The sequence below is a fragment of the Sinohyriopsis cumingii genome, chromosome 2, assembly GCF_028554795.1.
Source record: "Sinohyriopsis cumingii isolate HCF-2022 chromosome 2, ASM2855479v2, whole genome shotgun sequence".
Classification (NCBI taxonomy): Eukaryota; Metazoa; Mollusca; class Bivalvia; order Unionida; family Unionidae; genus Sinohyriopsis; species Sinohyriopsis cumingii.
In genome coordinates, this window is record NC_142962.1 from 7,830,419 (window position 1) to 7,853,617 (window position 23,199).

Sequence of the window (23,199 nt, forward strand, 5' to 3'; positions counted from 1 at the left end):
ATATCATAACTTCAGTTTGCCTTAGGCTAGGCGAGACAAAAACTAAACATTTGATAAAATGAGCACATTCATTAGGACAAGTCATGCTTGGGGTAGGATACAACAATGTGCTGGTAAAAAATTGCAAAATTCTCATTTAACACATTCAGTTCTGCATCAAAAAGAAGTGACTGGTCATTTCTTTTCTTTTACTCAACAATGAATATTGCTTTGTGCAAAATCAGATATTTTGTTATATATTTCCTAATTAGATACTGAAATATAACAGTAAGAGAAAACTGTGATCACAACAGTGGAGATAACACTTTTGGAACCACTTTCTCCTCCCATTTAGGAAATATATATGCGCTTATGTATGTTATTCAAACTTGTATGTCCATATTTAGGTCTATTTTATTTGTCACCTTCTTCTGCACCTTTTCTCTCTCCTTTTCTTCCTCTTTCTTGCTCTCCATTGGGATAAAAAGATCGTAAAATGTCAAGACTGTAGTATACATTAATGTAATCAATTAGGAGGTGCCTGAAAACGGACTCCAAACAACAAAAAGTAGGTTACAAGTACTAACTTGCTAAAAAAATGTTTTCCACTTGAATCATGCAAATTGTCACTGAGTGAACTTACATGATCAGTTTTCATTTAATATTCCGTGACAACCATACAGTCTCATATACCTGTTACACCCAGGGGCTCCGAGTGGCCAAGTGGTCTAAAGCGGTCTCCATTATGGATCACTGCCATCTCACCTCTGTCTGCGTGGGTTCAAGTCTTGGACTTGACCAATGTAGGTATGTGAGAAAGCTTGCCAGTATATTCTCGTGGGTCAGTGGTTCTTTCCGGGGTTTTCCCGGGTTCTTCCTCCACCATTAATACTGGCTGCTATGTATAGCCTCTCGTGTGCTGAAAAATGTCATTAAACCCTACAACAACAACAACCTGTCACACCCTACAACAAATGGTACAAGTTTTCAGAAAAATATGCTTAATTAAAAATAGTGTATAAAAAATGTATTAAAGAAGCAATTCTGACACCAATCACAAATATAATCATGTTTGAAACAATGGAAAAATCAGGAACAGATGAGTGTTGATTGTAAACTGAAATAAAGTCAGAATCAAAATTTGAGTACAATGTGTTTCCTAACTAGACTGCAAGCTTGCAAAGGCCACACAACTAACATTTTAATGTAGAAATACAAAAAATGAAGAACTAAAACCCATATAGGTACACTCACAATCATTAAAATCTTTGTTTAAAAATGTTTTATGCTATCCTATCTTTCTGACAAGACTGCTGTGTGATATTATTACAGCATCCTCACCCCAACAATGCTTACTTTATCATTAACTGCAATTTGTTAACAAAAATAAAAATCTCTCAATTTTCCAATAAAAGCAGTCATTAATTCTGACAAAATACACATTCTGAAGCATTATATCTTCGAGGTGCATTTGTAAAAATTCTAAAATTATTGTAGAATTTTGTAACGTCTTTTCATTGATGTCGTAATGCAGCCAATAAACACATTGGTAAAGAATAGAAAAAAAATTGATGAAAATCAATGGTTTTGCTTAAAAAATATATAATAAAAAGAAAGTCAACATTTTTTAATTAGATCACAAGGATATATTTCACTTGTCATTTGTGGCATCATAACACATGCAAATACAACATTCTGACCTCACTTGTGAAATATTTCCTAATATTTACCTGGAAAACATGAATGTCCTTTATTTGTCACTGTAAAGCAAGTATCATTATGACTGACAATACCCACCCAATATTGTTTGAGTTGGCACCCATGCCCATGGAACTGGCACACATGTTCATGAAATTTATACCAAATCCAGGTGGGGGTTGTGGAACAAATTCCTGATGAGGTGATCCAAACCTCTGTGGTGGAGGTACAAACCCCTGAGTGGTGGCCATAACAGCCTGTGGGTAGGGATGTTCCCCAATGTGTGGGGAATGGACTGAGCTGACAGAAGGCTGAGGTTGAAACTGGGGTGGAGGTTTAGGCTGAGGTTCCTCATGTCTGTTGGTTTCATCTTCACTCTCTGTCTCTTCATCATCATCACCATCATCGTCATCTTCTTCTTCATCATCATCATCATCATCACCCTCCTGAATGAAAAAACATGTTCAATTTAATATATTTTAAGTTGATCCTACAAGTTCATACAACTCACATTTAGCTCTATTGCTATGTCAGAGATCAGCATAATGTGATCTCTTGGGTAAGAGAAACTGAAAACTATCAACCTAGGTTGAGAGATAACTTTTATTGTACATTTCAGTATCTTCCTTTCCAATGCCATGGAGAAGAGTCTACAGTTTCCGATACAAATCTGTGGTAATATGTGTTGTTACAACTCTATAGTATAAAACTAGTAGCAAAAAAAAGAGCAAAAACCAACAAGTTTGTAAAACTGAAATATAATTTAAATTACTAAAATACAAAGTGAAAAATTAAAAATAACTTACAGTACGGTGAATGAAATCCCAAATAGTCCTAAATGTTCTAAGTCCAAAAGTATCAAGTAATCCAAATTAGTTCCAGTGATATTCCAAATAATCTTCACTACTGTACTGATGTACCAACAGTATTGACAAATCAAAATGATATTATCCAGAAATGACTTTAAATGAATTCAGTTTTTGAAACAGCTATGTATTTCTGAATAATCTGAGCACTATATACTTCTAATGAATGAATAAATGAATTAAATGAATCCTCTCAATTAATCACAACTAAAATGTCTTCCAAGACTGATATTAATACTAGAGTACTTAATTCTTGAATAAATATCTCTTATATAAATAACTAAGTCATAATACAACTAAGGTTGCATATTCATTCCAGAATGATTTGAGCTAGTAAACAAGGTTAGGTCATTTACTCCAAACAATAAGAAATCAAGTCAGTGCTTGTCAAGAACTGATGTCCCTGAAGTCAACACATGTGATGTTTACTTGGGCAATAGTACACATGAACCTTGAAACTTAAGAATGAATCTTACACATTTAATACAAGAATACATCTTCTTTACAGTACAAACCTATGATCATATAGAAAATTAGTATAAAAAAAATTATTAACTAAATAACCCTTATAAACTATTATTATAAAAATAATACACATAATATTGATATTCATAACAGTGTAATGAATGAATATTCTTCAACTTAACTTTTATACATTCATTTAGAAAACAATCCAAATTTTAATACATGAAGGCCGTTGCCTGTATACTGAGCCCACAATCAAATCACTGCTGTAAAATATATGACCCTGACCACTAAGTCACAGAACGAATTGTTATAATTTCATAAGGATTCATCCAAATTTTAATACATGAAGGCCGGGGCCTGTATACTGAGCCCACAATCAAATCACTGCTGTAAAATATATGACCCTAACCACTAAGTCACAGAACGAATTGTTATAATTTCATAAGGATTCATCCAAATTTTAATACATGAAGGCCGGGGCCTGTATACTGAGCCCACAATCAAATCACTGCTGTAAAATATATGACCCTGACCACTAAGTCACAGAACGAATTGTTATAATTTCATAATGATTCATCCAAAGAATGAAGAAAATTCATCCAAACGTTTATATAAGGCGATAGTGAGTTCAACAATAATTGTAACTTTGACCACAATGGACAATTCAGCATGTCACTGAATCAATTATCCTTGCTTCATAATGATCCTTTCCAAGTATGATAAGAATCTATCAAAGGATATATGAACTGCAAATGTAAAATTTAAACCCAAACCATACACACTGTTGAAACTGTTGTTGCCATGGAAAAAATTACTGCTATGTCAGATTTAAATCAATGTGTCTCAACAATAAATTATCTTTCCTACCTAAATGCCAATTATACAACAATCAAGAAATGAAACTAAAACTAGATTGAACAAAAACAAACATACTTCTGATGAGGTATTTGACTTTTTCTTTTTTGGTCGACCTGGACCAGCTCCAGGTTCCCTTGGCTTTCGTGGTCTGCAAAATTAGACACTCACAACATGAAACTGGTATAAAATTAAAAGGAGTCTTCTAATCATTACAAAGTAATACAGTTCATTTTGTAAATTTTCAATAGATTCATAATGGATGTTACAACTGCAATATTTAATGCTTCTTTTTGTAAAAAATTTCACAGCAAATATTGTGCAACATTCAATAATAACACATAAGAAAGTCAAAAATAAGGAACATTTCCTATACCTTAAAAACAGAAACTGTACAAAGCAGATTCTGTCCTTAGGTTTGAATATGAATAATCTTCACTTGAGCTTAGATGTCAAAAAACTATGTTCCAAATCTATGATCTATCTTCAACTTGGAAAATGGTAAATGGGCTTTTTTAAATAAAAAGATTTTCAATCATATATTTCATCAAAATGAAATTTCAAAGATGGTGGGCAAATCATATCCAATATCATTAAAACAAATTAATCAGCATCTTTCAAGCTGAATGGCACACACTCCTAACCCTATTCTTCCAGTCAGGACAGAACATACTATAAATTTATTCTTACTTTGGTTAAATATTTTCACGAAAATTCATTAAGATACCAGACATGGGGTGGAATAATTTATTAAAGCAGTCAAGTAAGAATACAAGTATTTTGTTATGACAGAGCTGAAGCACTAGTACATATACTTCTGGATAGTTTAATTAAAAGTATGAATACAGTGAATCATGCCTTCTATATAAAAGGCACCTGTTGAATGTGACAGAAAACAAATATTTCACTGTACAAAAAAGATGCTGTCACATAATATAATCAGTGAACTATTAAATATTGATGAATTCCATGTGCAACTGTTCACTCTTTTGAAAAATTTCATTTTGGGACCTGAATAATGATACAAAATACCATTTGTACTTGCTCATAAGACAAGTCCAACTGCAAACTGCACAGGTCCAGATCTATCATCACATAATGCATATCTGGGTCCGTACAGTTTGTTAGGAGTAATCAGTAGAACAAAACAACATAGACGTTGATCTGCAGGAGCATTATGATACTTCAGATTTATGTTGTTTCCAGTTGGACTCAATTTATAAGCAAGTACATATGTTATGTATTTATACCATCAAATCTTCCTATATAATAGGAAGGAGTTTTGCCACAGACAATAAAACACTGGTTAAAGTCAAGTTACATTTCAATCTTCCTCCATATAAAGGGTTACCATTTCATTTTCTGTCTCTTGACTGTCCTTTACGAACATATTTCAGTACACCTTTCCAAAATATATGTGCTGCATACCAAATTTCTTTATTCTAAATAGAAGTTATTGAGGAAAAAAAACATAAGTCACTTTTTATTTTCTAGACAATACAATTGCAAAAACTAAACCAAAGAAAACATTCATTGAAACAGTTTGTATAATAAGTATGAAGTTCAACAATATATGCTTCAAATAACCAAGTACTTTTGAATCTAATGTCTCCAAATCATCAATGAGTGCGTGTGTGTGTGTGTGTGTGTGTGTGTGTGTGAGATCAGGATTTTTAACGTAGCATTAACAATTTTTCAGTCATATCACTATGATGTCTGCAGTCTGGCCGTTTATAGGGATGTCTAGCACTGGGGCATCATGCCGCATAATGTCCCACCCAGTCACATTATCCTGACACCAGGCCGACCAGTCCTAACACTTAGCCTCTTAATGCTGAACGCCTAGCGAGGCAGCTGTTAGTACCACTTTTGTAAGTCTTTGGTATGACTTGGCCAGGGTTTGAACCCACGACCTTCTGCTTCCAAGGTGGATGCTCTAACCACTAGGCCACTGGAGTGGTCTCAAATCATCAATGAGTGTTAAATCCAACATCTGGTTCAAATGATCAGGGTTAGTGTTAAATTTAATGCCTGTGTCAACTGATCAAGTATAGTGTTAAATGTAATGCCAGGGTTAAATCATCAAGAATTGTGTTAAATGTAAAGCCCGGGTCAAATGATCAAGGATAGTTTTAATCTAAAGCCTGGGTCAAATGATCAAGTATAGTGTTATGTGTAATGCCTGGGTCAAATGATCAAGAACTGTGTTAAATGTAAAGCCTGGGTCAAATGATCAAGGATAGTCTTAAATGTAATGCCTGGGTCAATTGATCAAGTATGTGTTAAATATAAAGCAAGGGTCAAATGATCAAGGATAGTTTTAATCTAAAGCCTGGGTCAAATGATCAAGTATAGTGTTAAATGTAATGCCTGAGACAAATGATTAAGTATACTGTTAAATGTAAAGCCTTGGTCAAATAATCAAGAATTGTGTTAAATGTAAAGCCTGTGTCAAATGATCAAGAATTGTGTTAAATGTAAAGCCTGGGTCAAATGATCAAGTATAGTGTTAAATGTAATGCCTGAGTCAAATGATCAAGTATAGTGTTAAATGTAAAGCCCGGGTCAAATGATCAAGGATAGTTTTAATCTAAAGCCTGGGTCAAATGATCAAGTATAGTCTTAAATGTAATGCCTGGGTCAATTGATCAAGAATTGTGTTAAATATAAAGCCTGGGTCAAATGATCAAGGATAGTCTTAAATGTAAAGCCCGGGTCAAATGATCAAGTATAGTGTTAAATGTAAAGCCTGGGTCAAATGATCAAGCATATTGTCAAATGTAAAGCCTGTGTCAAATGATCAAGTAGAGTTTTAAATGTAAAACCTGGGTCAAATGATCGAGAATAGTGTTAAATGTAAAGCCTGGGTCAATTGATCAAGAACTGTGTTAAATGAAATGCCTGGGTCAAATGATCAAGTATAGTGTTAAATGTAAAGCATGGGTCGAATGATCAAGGATAGTTTTAATCTAAAGCCTGGGTCAAATGATCAAGGACAGTGTTAAATGTAAAGCCTGGGTCAAATGATCAAGAACTGTGTTAAATGTAAAGCCTGGGTCAAATGATCAAGAATTGTGTTTAATGTAAAGCCTGGGTCAAATGATCAAGTATAGTGTTAAATGTAATGCCTGGGTCAATTGATCAAGTATAGTGTTAAATGTAAAGCCTGTGTCAAATGATCAAGTAGAGTTTTAAATGTAAAACCTGGGTCAAATGATCAAGAATAGTGTTAAATGTAAAGCCTGGGTCAATTGATCAAGAATTGTGTTAAATGTAATGCCTGGGTCAAATGATCAAGTATAGTGTTAAATGTAAAGCCTGGGTCAAATGATCAAGTACAGTGTTAAATGTAATGCCTGGGTCAAATGATCAAGAACTGTGTTAAATGTAAAGCCTGGGTCAAATGATCAATGATAGTCTTAAATGTAATGCCTGGGTCAATTGATCAAGAATTATGTTAAATGTAAAACATGGGTCAAATGATCAAGTATAGTGTTAAATGTAAAGCCTGGGTCAAATGATCAAGTATAGTGTTAAGTGTAATGCCTGGGTCAAATGATCAAGAATTGTGTTTAATGTAAAGCCTGGGTCAAATTATCAAGGATAGTCTTAAATGTAATGCCTGGGTCAATTGATCAAGTATAGTGCTAAATGTAAAGCCAGGGTCAAATGATCAAGGATAGTGTTAAATGTAATTCCTGGGTCAATTGATCAAGAATTGTGTTAAATGTAATGCCTGGGTCAAATGATCAAGTATAGTGTTAAATGTAACGCCTGGGTCAAATGATCAAGAATTGTGTTTAATGTAAAGCCTGGGTCAAATGATCAAGTATAGTGTTTAATGTAAAGCCTGGGTCAAATGATCTAGTGTTAAATGTAATGCCTGGGTCAAATGATCAAGAATTGTGTTAAATGTAATGCCTGGGTCAATTGATCAAGTATAGTGTTAAATGTAATGCCTGGGTCAAATGATTAAGGATAGCGTTAAATGTAATACTTGCGTCAAATGATCATGGATAGTGTCTGGTTCACATGACAAGGCTATTGCTAAATGCAATGTCTGGTTTAAATGATTAAGGGTAGTGCTAAATGTAATGCCTGGTTCAAATAATTAAGGATGGTATTACATGTAATGCCAGGTCTAAATGTAATCTGTATGTGGATATTAGGTAAAATTCCTCTTCTTGTCTCTCAAAATTAAATCCTTCTGAACACACATATTTTGTAGTAATCCCTGTCATCGGACCAGAACCCCTGCTTCTCTATAAAACATTTACCCTTTTATAAATTTCTGACACATGCATGGAAGGCAGCATCACTCTGCTTGCACAAATATAAAAACAAAATAATGAAAAAATATCTTACTTGTTCATCTATTCAATAGGCAGGGAGGAACAGTAAGTAAAATCAACCAAATTCCTTTCTTAAAAATATACCCAGATAAAAAAAAGTTTCCAGAAATTTCAAAGAAAACAGATTACCTTTAAAGCACTGATTTCAATAAAAACATATTAAACAAATGGGAAGAAAAAATCAGTCTCAATCATGCAATACGATTATGTGATGTTGCCACCACAATAAGAAACAGGCATTTGTTTGGTTCTTCAAAGCTGACCTTTCGCGGTGACTTCAATAATGCATGCACCCTTCATCAGAGAAAGCTGATTACAATCTTCAATAAAAACAAAGAACCTTTCTTCAAAAAAAGTCAGTACCAAACTTAATTAAAGGCAATGGAATCTGATGGACTGTTTCATTTTCCAATGTGACTAGAACACGTTTACTGTGCCGTGAAAGTTTCCTTTTTGCAGGAAAAATGTTTATGCTTATGAACTCCACCAACAGTGGCTAAAACCACAAACTAACTTTTACTGACTTGGGATGTACTGAAATGTAAATGTGCTTCATCATTCATTACATGACTGTGCTATTTTTTTCCAATGAATTCTGAACTATATGACCTGTGACAATATTATTGAACATTTTAAATCTATGAGTGCATATCTGCGATGGAATTACTTGTATTGTGGAGCCAATGTATGTGATGAGATTTGCAGGTGATTACATGGTTTTGATGCTCTATTTATGCTATACATTAGACATGTATATATAAATAGTATACACATATATGTACCAATGCCTGGTTCTCTGAATAAAGTAAAATATTAAATATGCCTTCTCTGTTTTCACTGCAGGTGTGTTTCTCATTTAATATGCATCGATTTAAGAAGGTAACTGTGCCAATGAAAAACGTATTTTTGTGCCTGCATATGTTACCTATTCCCCCATTTTTGGGGGTACATGCATAATTTTCTTCAGCTAACTAACCTGGTTGCTTATAACATGGTTTGGTCTATAACGCAGTTGTGTTCTGTGGCTCCAAACTACCTTGTTATAGCAGGGTCACAATGTACTTTAACTCCTTAAATATAATACCACTATTACAAGTACTTAGATTTTCCAGACTTCAGAGTACACAGCTAACAAAGTACAATGTACTCTTCTCCATGTTTGGAGGATGCATAATTTTTCCATCACTGCTTATGCCAAATTTGGATTATTAATTGAATATTTATCTTGCCTACTTAAACTTGTCCTTAACTGAAAATAAAGTAAAAGAATCAAGCATAAAGACAAAAATATTCCAAGATATGTTTTCTTTTGACTGTAACATGAAAGACAATGAAAGTGAAATAGAAAATAGTCTAACAAATACCCTAACTATAGAGATATACCTGCCAACTTTGATCTTCTTGAAATCAGATGAATTCATTCCAGAATTTTCCCCATCTTCTTCAGCCTGGTGATCAGGGACATTGGCAACTAGATCTCGCAAAAAATCAAACTTCTTCTCAGAATGGATGGTTTGCTTTCTGATAAGGCAAGATGGAAGAATGAATATGATGAATGTATTTATGATGTGCATGAAAACTCCTACATTTTAAAATATTGATGATTCTGCTCAGTTTTCATTATGAAACAACATTCCGCCATTTTGGTTAGTGCATTAATCATCCTTTGTTACATGATGTTTGATATGTCTGCAATAAACATTGCTTGACTGCTTCTGTTCTTGTCTGTCAGTCCTTAATCTGTGGCTATGACAAGTTCCTCTCTTATCGTAGGACTCTTTAATGTGGCCAGTGTTGATATTCAGATGGACTATATTCATTCAGATTAAAGATCAAATGATCACATGATCATCTGATGCTATGTGAAAGTTCAAGTCCAGTATTTATGCTTACTTTGGCTAGTACAAGAGCTCTAAAATATATCTCAGTGTCTAAGTTAATTCTTACTCAGACAACCATCATTATTATGCTGGGCATGTCAACACAGCACAGATTACCTTAAAAAACTCAGTTAAATAGTCATCACTGTAGAGTCACAAAGAAGAATCAAATACTGTGACTGAGAAACAAAACAAAGAACCAAGTTCATTTTCCAAATAATAGTATACAATTGCAAAACTGATCCAATAACTTCTTTAGTTTCACAATATGTATCAATGTTATGATGTATTTTGCATTGCTCAAAGAATTCATGACTGAGCAGATAAACAAGTTACCAGCTGCTAATGTGCATTTCCAGTTGAGTCAGAGAACAAAAAAACATACAGCAATGTTAATGAAATGGATTTCATTATCATTAGCAATCAAAGAACAGAACAATCAAGGTTTCGTAAGAACTGATTATTTAATATATAAGGCAAATAACGTCATTACAATGTAACAAATTATGTGTATATATATATATATATATATATATATATATATATATATATATATATATATATATATATATATATATATATATATGTGTGTGTGTGTGTGTGATATGAATGTGATGTGAAGGCAGATACAGCGCAGTGACTCATTAGATGGACTTGGAAAAATACTTTTTTCGTTCTACTTAAAACGTGCACCTCTTCCTGATAATTGGAAAGATAGGTATAAAAAGTATGTATTATACATTTCAGAATGTGGTATATCACAGGAGAATTTACATTAAAGTTTGAAATATTATCTGAGAAAACAATATAATTTCCATTAAGGTGTTTTTTTTACTATCGCTGAACGTATTTCAATCTGTGGAACAAATATCCAATGGAAATAACTACTATCAGATCCAATTAGTTGCCTAAAGCTGAGTTGTCTCCCCTGACATATGAAAAATCTTTGTTACTAACTTTAGTAATATAGTACTATATGTTACTATAATTAGTAATACAGTCTATATATGGTAAAGGAGAACGGACATAATGCCACTAGATATGGAGGATTGACATCCCTTCAAGCCAAATATTTCATGTTAAATATAGGCATGTTATGTTTGCGCTTGCCCAAAAGATCATGTACTATCACTTCAGCTGACAGTCATGTTATAAACAGGTCATGGGAAGATTGCATTGGCTACTGGAACATGCTGTATGATGGCTAGTTTCCAGCAAGCAGAAAGAACATGGTCAGTGACAATTCATAAGATTAAGTGGCAACTGACAATGCATTCAAAATCTGTAGGAACTTATATAAAGATGATTGTCAAATGCTGGAGTTTTTAACTTTTCCCATAGTTAATTGAAAATCAATAATAAATGCATTTTCTTATTCTACTCCTTATTATTATGTGCTTAAAGTAGTAAAAATCAAGCATTTGATGCAATACATACAGTGGAAGCATAATCTTCAATATCTAAATTCTAAATCCATCAGAATATTTACTCACTATTGCAGAACAGCAGCTGTAACAAATTCACTATTTTTAGTAGCCAAAGCAGACATAATACCAGCCATCTAACTTTCGTCTAAACCTTCTACAAAATGTTCACAAAAAAATTCCATCAAGAATGATTAGCCTGAAGTAATTTTCAAGAGCTGAACATTTCTCCAAAATATTACGCTGTATGGATTTATCAATCCATTTGTAAAACATGCATTAATAGCAGAGATTCAGAACATGAACTTTACTGAGATATATTCAACGGCCAAATTTTAATGGTTCAAACCAGATACAGCACATATTCACAGAGATCTCGGAAATGCTTAATTATGCATATCTGGACGCCAATTTTTAATCTGGGATGCAGAAAATCACTGAGACGGGAGTCCTCATACGCATGTAATAGGTGTGCGGCAAAATTCAAAGACTTGCCAGTCTAGTCTGGTTCCCTGCTTAGTATGCTCCATAGCGTTGCACTCCACTATACTAAGTCAGGCGGAGTGCAACACAGGGAGCATACTAATCAGGGAACCAGACTATTGCCAGTCCTGCTTCAGCCACCTGCTTTGTGGTAAAATGTGTTGATCAATTAGCTGTGCTGATATTTACAATGACAGAATTCAGTGACTGAAAGACCCCTTGATGTACATACATGTTGCCATTTTACAAAAGTACAAAAAAATTAAGACCTAGCGATGTACATGCGGTCATTTATAAAAGTACATCAAATAAACAACTTTAGTTTTTGTTAATGTGTTCATTTCCGAATGTAGCGGAAGAAGCAGTGCACATGACCTCAGAATCAAGACATGTTGAGACTTAGACAAAATGCCATTCGTAAGTGGGTGACAAGTCGCCTAAAAATGTAAACTTCTCCTTCTTCTGTTAGGAAAGAGAAAACGACTTCGCCCTGTGATCATTTAAGAGGTACATTGACTGACCACACCATTTTTTTTTAAATGCCCCTCGCCTTAGCCCGGTTAGTTCTAGTGTTGTAGCGAAATGTATTCATCGAGGCATCTGTAGCTAGGTCTAGTTTTTAATATCAATTACGTTGACAAACAAACTCTTGCCCATTCACAAGCATTATATTTTGATAGCTGACTGACCATTAACCCTTTTCCAAGTAAGGTAGCAACTATCAATTTCCTGCATGCTATCCTTTGATGATAAAACATACAAACTTGTGTTTTAAGATCAGAATCGGTGATCTGGATATATATTAACTGCCTCTTATACACTATTTTGTCATAAAATTAGTTTGAAACTGTAAGTGAACCAGTAGGCCTAACTGGAAATAATGGCAGACTTCGCTAAGTCTGTGATGTACCAGTTTATTCAACTGTCTGCTTTCTTAAATCATCTGACAAATATATTCAGAAAAAATATACAAATCATTGAAACCAAAGCCTAGGTATTATTTTATTAAAGATTTAACTTTAAAATGCAAATTATGTAGGTCAGAAACATATGGGACATCGCTATGTTGTGGAATTCGCGAGATGCTCTTTAAGGTCTAAACTGTTTTCTGACTTGACACAAATTTGTGAAAATACGGAAAAAACAGCAAATCAGATACTATTTATTTGCCTAAAATTACTACAAGTACGTATTCAAATAAATAAACAATAAATTTGCAATCCTGTCAATGGACTGTTATAATGAAGCTATATTACAGTGAGTGATTACATTAGGAAAAACTCTCCATCTAAAAATAGATGCACTCACGTCTGTGTTGATTATGTAGGAAAGAAGGGACTGCAACTTTTGATGGTGGGACTCCTATTTTTACCAAAATGGGAGTCCTGGACTCCTAGTTTAATAATATTAGCAAGACCTCTGTATTCAACTAAGTTATAAAACTCTGAAAAACATCTACTTTCTTTTAGCTAATGATGTTGCCAAACTATGTACTATACTCACATATGTGTACACGACAGCGTCTTTGCATTCCTCGCTTGGGTGATTTCATTGGTCTTCAATATTAGGGATTCTATAAATAACTCTAGTGCTCTAGCTGGGGAGCAGTTAAGGAACAAACCTTTACAAAATTTCCTCAAGGCAAAGGCCAAACTCTCTTACCTAAGAAACTCTTTCCTCATGCATATAAAATATGAAATTTTATATACCTATTACTCGGTCCACACAAAAAAATTAAGCTCACAGTTTTGAGTGGATCAATACAGTAATTTCTGAGATGTGGTACAAAGTTTCTATATATTTCCTACATTTTAGACCAGGTTGTGGAGATAGTTCCCCCATGCTGATCCAGAATTTGTACTATGATGCAACTACCAACATCTGGACCATGCCAATAGCCCATCAACTTGCCATCCATGTATGATACAACTATTATCATCAGGAATATGCAGACAATCCATCCATTAACCATCTACAATATGACAAATTACCAAGATTAGGATGCTGATTACAGTTCGTCAATTAGCCATCAACAATATATTGCATGATACAACTATTAACACCAGGACCATGATGACAGCCCATCCAATAGCCATCCACAATATCTAATAGTATAAACTAAAATTAGGGCCATGCTTCGAGTTCAACAATTAGCCATCCACAATATCTAATAGTATAAACTAAAATTAGGGCCATGCTTCGAGTTCAACAATTAGCCATCCACAATATCTAATAGTATAAACTAAAATTAGGGCCATGCTTCGAGTTCAACAATTAGCCATCCACAATATCTAATATTATAAACTAAAATTAAGGCCATGCTTCGAGTTCGACAATTAGCCATCCACAATATATAGAATGATACAACTATTAACACCAGGACCATCCACTAGACATCAACAATATGTACCATTATGCAACTACTAGCATCAGGACCATGCCAACAGTCCATTCACAACCTATCCACAATATTTAACATGAAACAACTATTAACATTAGGATCATGTCAACAGTCCATCTCAGTCATCCACACTACATTAACATGATACAACTTCTAATGTCACTATCATGAAGACAGTCCATAAGTCATCCATAACACATGTACGTAACATGATACAACTACTAATGTCAGCATCATGAAGACAGTCCATCAGTCATCCATAACACATGTACGTAACATGATACAACTACTAACGTCAATACCATGCTGATAACCCATCCATCAGCCAAAGAAAGTTGGTGCTATGCAAGGTTGATTGACATGTCAGAAAGGTCTACTGTATCTGCAGTACTCTAAACTCACCTATCTGGAAAATGATAATTATTTTATGAGTAACAAATATATCATTCCCATGGCCTTAAACACATTCAACAATGTTGATCAGTAAAAGAGGAAATCAGTATATGATATATTGACCATTGTATCTAGTCCTGAAGCAACCTTAATTACAGGTAATACAACAAACAAGAAATGGGTCTCTCAGAGGTCAGGTAAGCTTGCCTACACATAAACCACTAATGCTGATGTTGACAATGACATTTGATGTATAGCATAAGCTCTCGTGCACTTAGTGCAGACAACTGAAACAAAGAATTCTATCAACATAACAGGAAAAGCATTAACAATATCAGAACATAATCAAATCTTTCAACACAAGGGTATTATTTCAGGTTTTTGAAATTTTCAGGAAGGGGCTTAAGGTTAAAAGATGACATATTGTTTTGTCTTCATTTTTTCTAACCTGCAATTTTTTATACAAAAGTATGGAGAATAAAAGAGCATAAACAATGGAAAGTTTGTAATATGCAAGTTATCACAATCATTGACATTAACTGTTCTGTGTTTATAACATTTTTATTCAGTCTCAGCTCTGTTAAAAGAGGAATAACAGATACAAAATGTTCTTGACTGTAAACATCATAAACAATAAAAGGATACAAATTATTACTGGCACTGCGGTAGCTACCTTTCCGACATCATCATCTGTTTGCATAATCTTCTTTATCCGAGCCTGATAAGAAAAATAATAATAGCGGCTGTAATGTGAAATATGGTAATCCATTTTTTGTCAGTTTCTCCATATCAATATAAAAGCATTCACATGGTCATGTGTTTAGACAATGTGCCCAAGACCTTGTGGTGAAAAAAGTCACAATTACTTGCAACAAAAAATGATACAGTACACAATGCATTATTATATAAATTTTGCCATAAATGTTTATATGGAATGCACTGATTTGCCTGTTACTGCTTCTAATAATATGCAGACAACTTAAACGGTATAAAGTTCATAATGACCAATTAGCAATTAATATGATCAACACTTTATAAATTTTTATGTAAATATAGCATCATGCCTATTTCTGTATTAAAAAAATTGGAACAAAAAACATGAGGCCAGTAAAAATCCCATCAGTCTTGTAATATGTTCAGGTTTACAGGGTTTCTGGTAAAATTACAAGTGTAGTGTGCAAAATCAGGTGTGAAAAATAGATTTTTGCTAGACGGGCCAGGAAAATTTCATTTTTAAGCTCAAAAGTTAGGTCTAGATTTTAGACCTTCCAAGTTTAACAGTTTTTTTGGGAAAAATGATGCCTCACAATACAAATCAGCTACTAGTGGCTTCTAAAAGGGCACATTCTGCACAAACTGCTACGAGTCAGAGTCGTGCCTATACAAGATGTACAAGATGCATGTCACAACAAAGAGAATACCAATTAAATTCTCCTGATTTAGTGCTGGACTTTGTTCTTCTCCTGATTATCAAACATATAAAGACTAGAAAAAGAATGACTCTTCAGCACAAGAATCAGTTCAAAGCTGATGCAAGAAATAATAAATTAATCAACTGTAATTCAAAGTGAAAACATTTTTAAACAATTTATCAGTGTGGAAGCATTTTTCATACTGCCCATTAAGTCAAACATGTGAAAATAAAGCTAATTTGTGATGTTGACCTACTGTAAAACCAGACAACTTTCTTTTTTGCTTTTGTCAAAGAAAATCATGATCAATTCTACTCCAACAATGATCTCAGCAGGCTAGACAGGAAGTAGTAAATTTGTAATAATGTAAATTACTGACGACAAGGTAAGGATGAGTGATTTCACAAAATGAACTATTATGAAAACTAAAATCACAATAACATCCGTCATAAATAAACTGCTAAAAACATTGACTTTTTGTTTGCCATAAAAAGTTTTGTTTGATTCACTGTAAAGCAGTACATGGCCCAAAACTAAAGAAAACTACAAAAAAATTAAGTCTATAACAATTTTATTTATCAAAATGTAAACAACAGTTGTAATGTACACTTTTATACATTTAAAGAGTTTTTCGTGCTTATCATTATAATAATAGGGTTCAAACTATGCCAGCATTATTGGTAAAAATCACTTCGCACCCCAATGGTAAACTGTCTGTTTGTGTGTCTGTGTATCTGTCTCTGTGGCTGTGTGCTGATGACTAGCTGGAAAAATTAATTAAAAACTAACCTCTGCAATGGGCCAAGTTTGCTTATTTCATTGTCTATTGTGTCATATTTTTTATGTCATACTTCCAACATTTTTGACACTTACAATAAATTATGATTAATATCAGTCTGAAAATTTGTTTTGCTGGTCAAGTAAATGTTGGTTGTTCTATACAATTTACAAGAAACTTTATCATGGCAGTTTTGTCGGTCAATTTTACTTCATCGATGTAGAAACAACCTTGGGTGTTTCCATGTTTGACTATGTAGTCAGAAACCGGGCAATTTCACATGCTAATGTGATGATTCTAAGATAATATCAAGTTAGTATTGATACATCTGGTAGTCCCAATGGTGGATTTATATAATAATAATAATAATAATTTTATTTAAAGAAGTTCATTTGGTCAACTGACTAATCTTCCATGAGGCCTCCTACATTTACATTTGTACAAAGACAATGCACAATTTTACAATATGAGGTGTTTTTGACAACAAATGCTTTTAAACACTAGATAATTGATCTACTAATACAATAAAATATGCACAAGGCTTTAAGGATGAGTACATACAGGATTCATGCAAAAAGCAGTATCCAACACGTATAAAACATTATAGCTGAGTATACAATGTGATGTGTTTTTGGATTTTGAACGTAGCTTTAACAAATGTCTGTAATGTGGCAGTTTATAATGATGTCTAGCACTGGGGCATCATGCTGCAGACATGTACACGATATAACTGTTTTAAAAGATCAGAAGTACTAAAGAAAATTGTTCTTTCTGTAGATGTTGACTAAGAAGCATTTAGAAAGCTTGTCATGAGTGAATTGACTTTATATAAGGTGGTATGGAATTCCATAGCTTTGACCCAGAAACAGCAAAACTCTTCTTATAAATCTCTGAATTGGGCTTAGGTAAATAAAACTTCTTGTTTAAGATGGATCTTAGTTCATATATATGTACATTTTCAACAAATGTAAAGTTACATTTAAGATAATCAGGAGCCAATCCATGTAAGATTTATAGACTAGTAAACCCTTTGAAACTGAGTTCTCTGCTGAAATGGAAGCCACTTTTGGTTTTTAAAAAGATTTGTTGATGGTGTATCTAAATCAGCATCAAGAATAAATCTAGCTGCTCTTTTTTTGAAATTTCAGTAATTTTTCCTGATTTTCTGTACCATTATTACCCCAAACAGAACAACAAAATTCTAGGTTTGGCATGATATATGCATTGTAGAATATCTTACTCTATCCTTGAGGGAGATAAGATTTTATTCTGTTTAAGAGATAAAGCAGTGAGTTAGCTTTTTTAATGACCTTATCAATTTGTATTTTCCAGCACAAGATATTGTCTATCATGATGCCAAGTAGTTTTTCATTTTTCAGACTGTTGTATATCAATTTCTTTATCATTACTTTGAAATAATTTTTCTCTGCTTTTACTCTTGCTCAACTACTTAGGATCATGGCTTTTGATTTGGCTGCATTTATCTTCGTACCACTGTGCTCACAACAGTTACACATTTTTACCAAATCTTTATTTAGTGCTGATCTCATGTTGTGTCGTCTGCACTGGCCTTTATGTGCATTATATTTGACCATACATGAGGGTCTGTTAATGCCCTTATCATGCATATATTCATCAACAAGTGGCATTGTTGGAAAGTCATCTGCAATGAAAACTACTCAAAGATTTGATTTTTTAAACACACATACAGGGCAGGTGACTTTAAAGGAACCACAAACCCTACCTCAAATTTATCCATCCTAACAAAAAATTCTGTGTGCTCAAAAGGGCCCTATGTGATGTGTGATGTGATTTTGATTTTTAATGTAGCTTTAAAAAAATTTCAGTCATATCGTTATGATGTCTGATATGTGGCAGTTTATAGTGATGTCTAGCACTGGGGCATCATGCCGCAGACATGTAGCATGACGTCCCACCCAGTCACATTACTCTGACACCAGGCCAACCACTCCTAACACTAACCTCTTAATGGTGAGTGCCAAGCGAGGAGCTGTTAGTACCATTTTTGTAAGTCCTTGGTATGACCTGGTTGGGGATAGAACCCACGACCTCCCGCATCAGAGGCAGATGCTCTAACCACTTGGCCACTGGAGCGGTATAAAAGGGTCCTATATTGTAACTATTATTTGCTACACTATCTGATTAACCTCCCTGTTTCTGCTGATCCTAGCACTTTTTTCCACTATACAGTATAACCTGTCTTGAAAGACCACCCCTTCTGCCAAAGAAATATAGTCTCTCATGACAGGTCATAGCACTATATAACCATTAAATCTGTGCAAGAGAACCTGGTCTTTCAAGACAGGTGATCTCACAAGACAGGTTTTACTGTAGTAAAAATTAAAACCACATTAAATGTATATAATGTTAAAAGGATCCAAAACCATGCAATAGAAAAGACATTGTTTTTTCTTGGCCCCATTTCAACAATCAATTCACAACTAAGAAATTTCTGAATGCGATGCACGTCATTCAGAAAATGAAATTAGTAACAATAACTCTCCCTAACATGCATTTGTAATGTTCTATCAGATAGGATGCTAAAAATAATTGGACTGGAAATTCCAAAGGTCACCAAATGCTATGTTATTTAATTTGCACTGTTTCTTGTGGGGTTTTTAAACTCATTAGTCATTACTCATAATGCTATGGGTTATGTAAAATTGTATTCTGTATCTGACCTTGTCCAAAATCAAGTTCATTGTCTACCTGACCAGAATCAATGACTTTTTTTTTTATTCTGTAAGCAATACATAGCTTATATTTCTCTGTGAGTGTAGGTTAAATATTAAGATTATTATCTTAGTCTGAGTCAAGGACATTATGTTTATCATGTTCTTTAGTATAATTTTAGTAATAGACCTTGCCTAATTATAGCTTAGATTGTTCTGGAAATGAAATTTTGTCCTACAGCCTGGCTCTTCTTTTGAGACTTAGTTTTTTTATACAATTTTGCTTACTGAAAAAATTATTAAATCCTGCAATAACATCTGGGCAGAAATTATTTATTATTGTCCTATTCTGATTTTGATTGGGTGAAATTATTTATTACTGTCTGGAAATACAAACTGCCCTATAATATTCTTGGAAAGAGACATTAACTTGGAATTATAGTGAATTCAAACAAGGACTTCTTGGTCTGTATTACTGAGATTCATTAAGAAAAAAATATTGGCACATCATTACAATTCAAGCCATTGGTACATTAGTATTTTAGAGACTACTGGCCACAACAGGCATGTCAACACCTTCAGCATTATTATATAAGTTATTTGGAATACCACCAAAGTTTATTCATAACATTATTCATTAAGGCTTGTGTTAATAATCCTAAGATTATTTGCAATTTAATTTACAATACCATAAGTTTCTTTTGTTTACATTTTCACTTTGTATTCTAGGGAAATAAATTATTTGTTGAATTTTACAAAACTTGTTGCTTGTGGCTCTCTTCTATTACTTATTTTAAGAACACAGAGTCATATACCAAAATAGAAACTTATTGGTATGTCAGATCTACATATAGGACTGTGGAAATATGATTAAGCAATGTTGCAATTGCTATATTTTAAATATGAAAAGAAATAAACAAAATCATATTAAACAGATTTGTGTGTTTATGCAGATCTCAAAATATATCATAGGGCAAAATTTTCCACCAGGTCCTGATGTCAACCATCGTGCAATTGCTCTCTCAAAATCTGCCTTACTCACTGGATCAGCAGTGTTGATTTCCATTAGCGTCCAAAGCACAATTTACTTTATACAGGTTGTCTTTCAACTTTCTGGTTGCCACTCAATACTGCTACATTACTTACTATAGTGTTTCTGCGGGAATCATTTTTAGGTCAGTTTTTCCATTTTATCTCACCTCTGCCAAAGGACTGCCAATTTTTAATCAAAGTCCCAGAAGCCATAATGAACCAATTTTGATCCCTTTATTACTTATAATAACTAAAAAAATCATGCATTTTGGCCTAAACTCTCCAGATTACATCAATAAGGTAATCAATTAACAGTTTGTTGTGCACACATTAGCCATAAAAGGGCCTCAATGGAGAATAGTCCTTGACTAATGAGTCACCTTCTATAAATTAAAGCATTATTATTATTATTATTATAGTCCAATGACTCAGCCACGCACCACTGCACAGTTTGCAATGACAGCTGGAACAGTTAAGATCTCCAGTAAAATTGTTATGGCTGGTTTATGCATTTCTTTCTTTTTGTTTTAAAAATCAATTTATTTTCAAAAGCGATATCATTCAAATATGTAACAATATATTTGGTAGATGGACTTAAAAACTACATTTTTGTCTTACTGCCAGCAAAATAAACAAGCAGAAAAATTATAGGTAACCCAGGCAATCTATTCCTCCAGTCATAGGTCATATGCTTCTCTTTGTACACAAAGTTTACAGCCATCAATGAAGTACAGTAAGCAGTAAGGCTAGGGCTATACATAGAGATAAATATTTAAGTCTTTCAATATCTTGAAAATAAAATTCCACATTTTGTCAGAAAGATCGCAGGAGAAGCCTAGTCTGAAATTTGAGTGGCCCCAGACATCAGGCAATCAGATTTTTTTAGCATTGCACTGCAGTCTGTCGAGTCTGTGGTAAGCAAAGGAAACTGATGTGCCTCCAGACTCCATAAAAAATAACAAATGTGATTTGTGGTCAGCAAAGGGGTTATCGCAGGCATCCATGAAGCAAATTTCAACAACACAACTTTGCCACCAACACCTCCTCACACCCAGCTATTATTACAAGTATTTGTTTTAACTTAATTTTGTTCCTTGTCAGGACTGTACTGCAGTATAAGAACTATTTAATCGTTTTAGGTGGCTGACCAAAAGACCATTCTGATCAGACAAAATAATCATCAACTCTTCTGTAAATATTTGTTTCCTCCTGTAGAAGTTTTAACTCATGTTGATGTGTTTATTGTTTGCTAAATCATTTATGCAATTATTATATTTAGTGGGTGTTTTGGTGAAATAAAAGTAACATAATTTTAATTTCTTGTTAAGATTTTATTTTATGCAAGGAAATTGCTCATTATTACAGTACAAAATAAGCAAAATTAACGTTAGAATCATAAATGCTGTCAATGGCCAATTCACACTTAAACACACTACAATACAAACATACTGTATTGCGATATACTGCAATATATTTTTTCCTGGCAATACTCACCTCTAGCAGGCATTAGTGACACTGTTATTTAGTGTACTGGGCATTTTTTGTGTGTAAAGAAAATGAACAAACTATGATTTCTATTATTAGTCAAAAATTTCATGATGTAGAATCAAATTTAACCAGTTATCTGCAATAAAACAAGCAATATATCAGGGTTTCTTTATGAATTTTGATTGCAAATTTTCTTCATGTACAACAAATATGGGTCTGTTGTTCTGACATTTTCTAGGAGAGAACAAAATGTGATCCATGCCTGCCCCCCAAGTTATAAGTGGGTTTGCAAGTTATATGGCTGCAAATTTTCGAGAATGCACTGTAAATACAACTAAATAGCTATGAGCAAAGTACAAAAAATAAACACAAGGCAGTGAAATGTGAAATGTAGATCTGTGACCTTTTTTGATATAGGTGTGGCATGTTTTCTCCAGGCTGAGCTCAGGTACCTTTTTCACAATAAAATATTATACAGCATTAAAAAAAAACATCAGCAATGCCTTGGAAAAGGCACACACATGTATCTATCTCTATCATTTGCTATTTCATGCTCTGTGTCCTGATTATCAGGCAAATGCAGATACATGATTTTATAATTCTGGTGATTTGGCAATGTTCAAAATGACCAAGATTATTTTCTGCTTTGAAATAGCTTTTAAGCAAGTGATTCATGAAGATTTAAAGTTGTCTGACTTTTTCATGCTGAATACAAGAACAATAAATTTGATAAATAATGATGGCCTGATTTAAATGCAATTACTCTGATTTTAGAGAAAACACAAAATGACTGACTAAATTAAGGACAAAAACAATGTGAATTTCCATCAGCATCTAATACGAATAACTGGAGTGACAATTTCATGAATGCTGAAGAAAATGTATAATCACACAGCTTATACTCCAACCAAAAAGGCTGGCTTCAAAATGATCAAACTGAAAAATAAAGAGTTCATAATAAAGAGTTCAAGACTGTGCAGCACTTTATAAGAAAACA

The 23,199-nt window shown here is 33.6% G+C and overlaps 1 protein-coding gene across 1 annotated transcript in view; it reads right to left on the bottom strand.

Moving 5' to 3' along the window:
- The window catches only part of LOC149804306 (uncharacterized), a 48,992-nt gene that overhangs the window by 23,511 nt on the left and 2,282 nt on the right, over nucleotides 1–23,199 (bottom strand). Inside the window, exons 2-6 of the mRNA XM_089938650.1 lie at nucleotides 15,445–15,517; nucleotides 13,509–13,602; nucleotides 9,602–9,739; nucleotides 3,945–4,017; nucleotides 1,777–2,123 (exon numbers count right to left, since the gene is read on the bottom strand). Of these exons, the coding sequence (XP_089794776.1) occupies nucleotides 1,777–2,123; nucleotides 3,945–4,017; nucleotides 9,602–9,739; nucleotides 13,509–13,602; nucleotides 15,445–15,517 (725 nt within the window). The remainder of the gene's footprint in view (nucleotides 1–1,776; nucleotides 2,124–3,944; nucleotides 4,018–9,601; nucleotides 9,740–13,508; nucleotides 13,603–15,444; nucleotides 15,518–23,199) is intronic.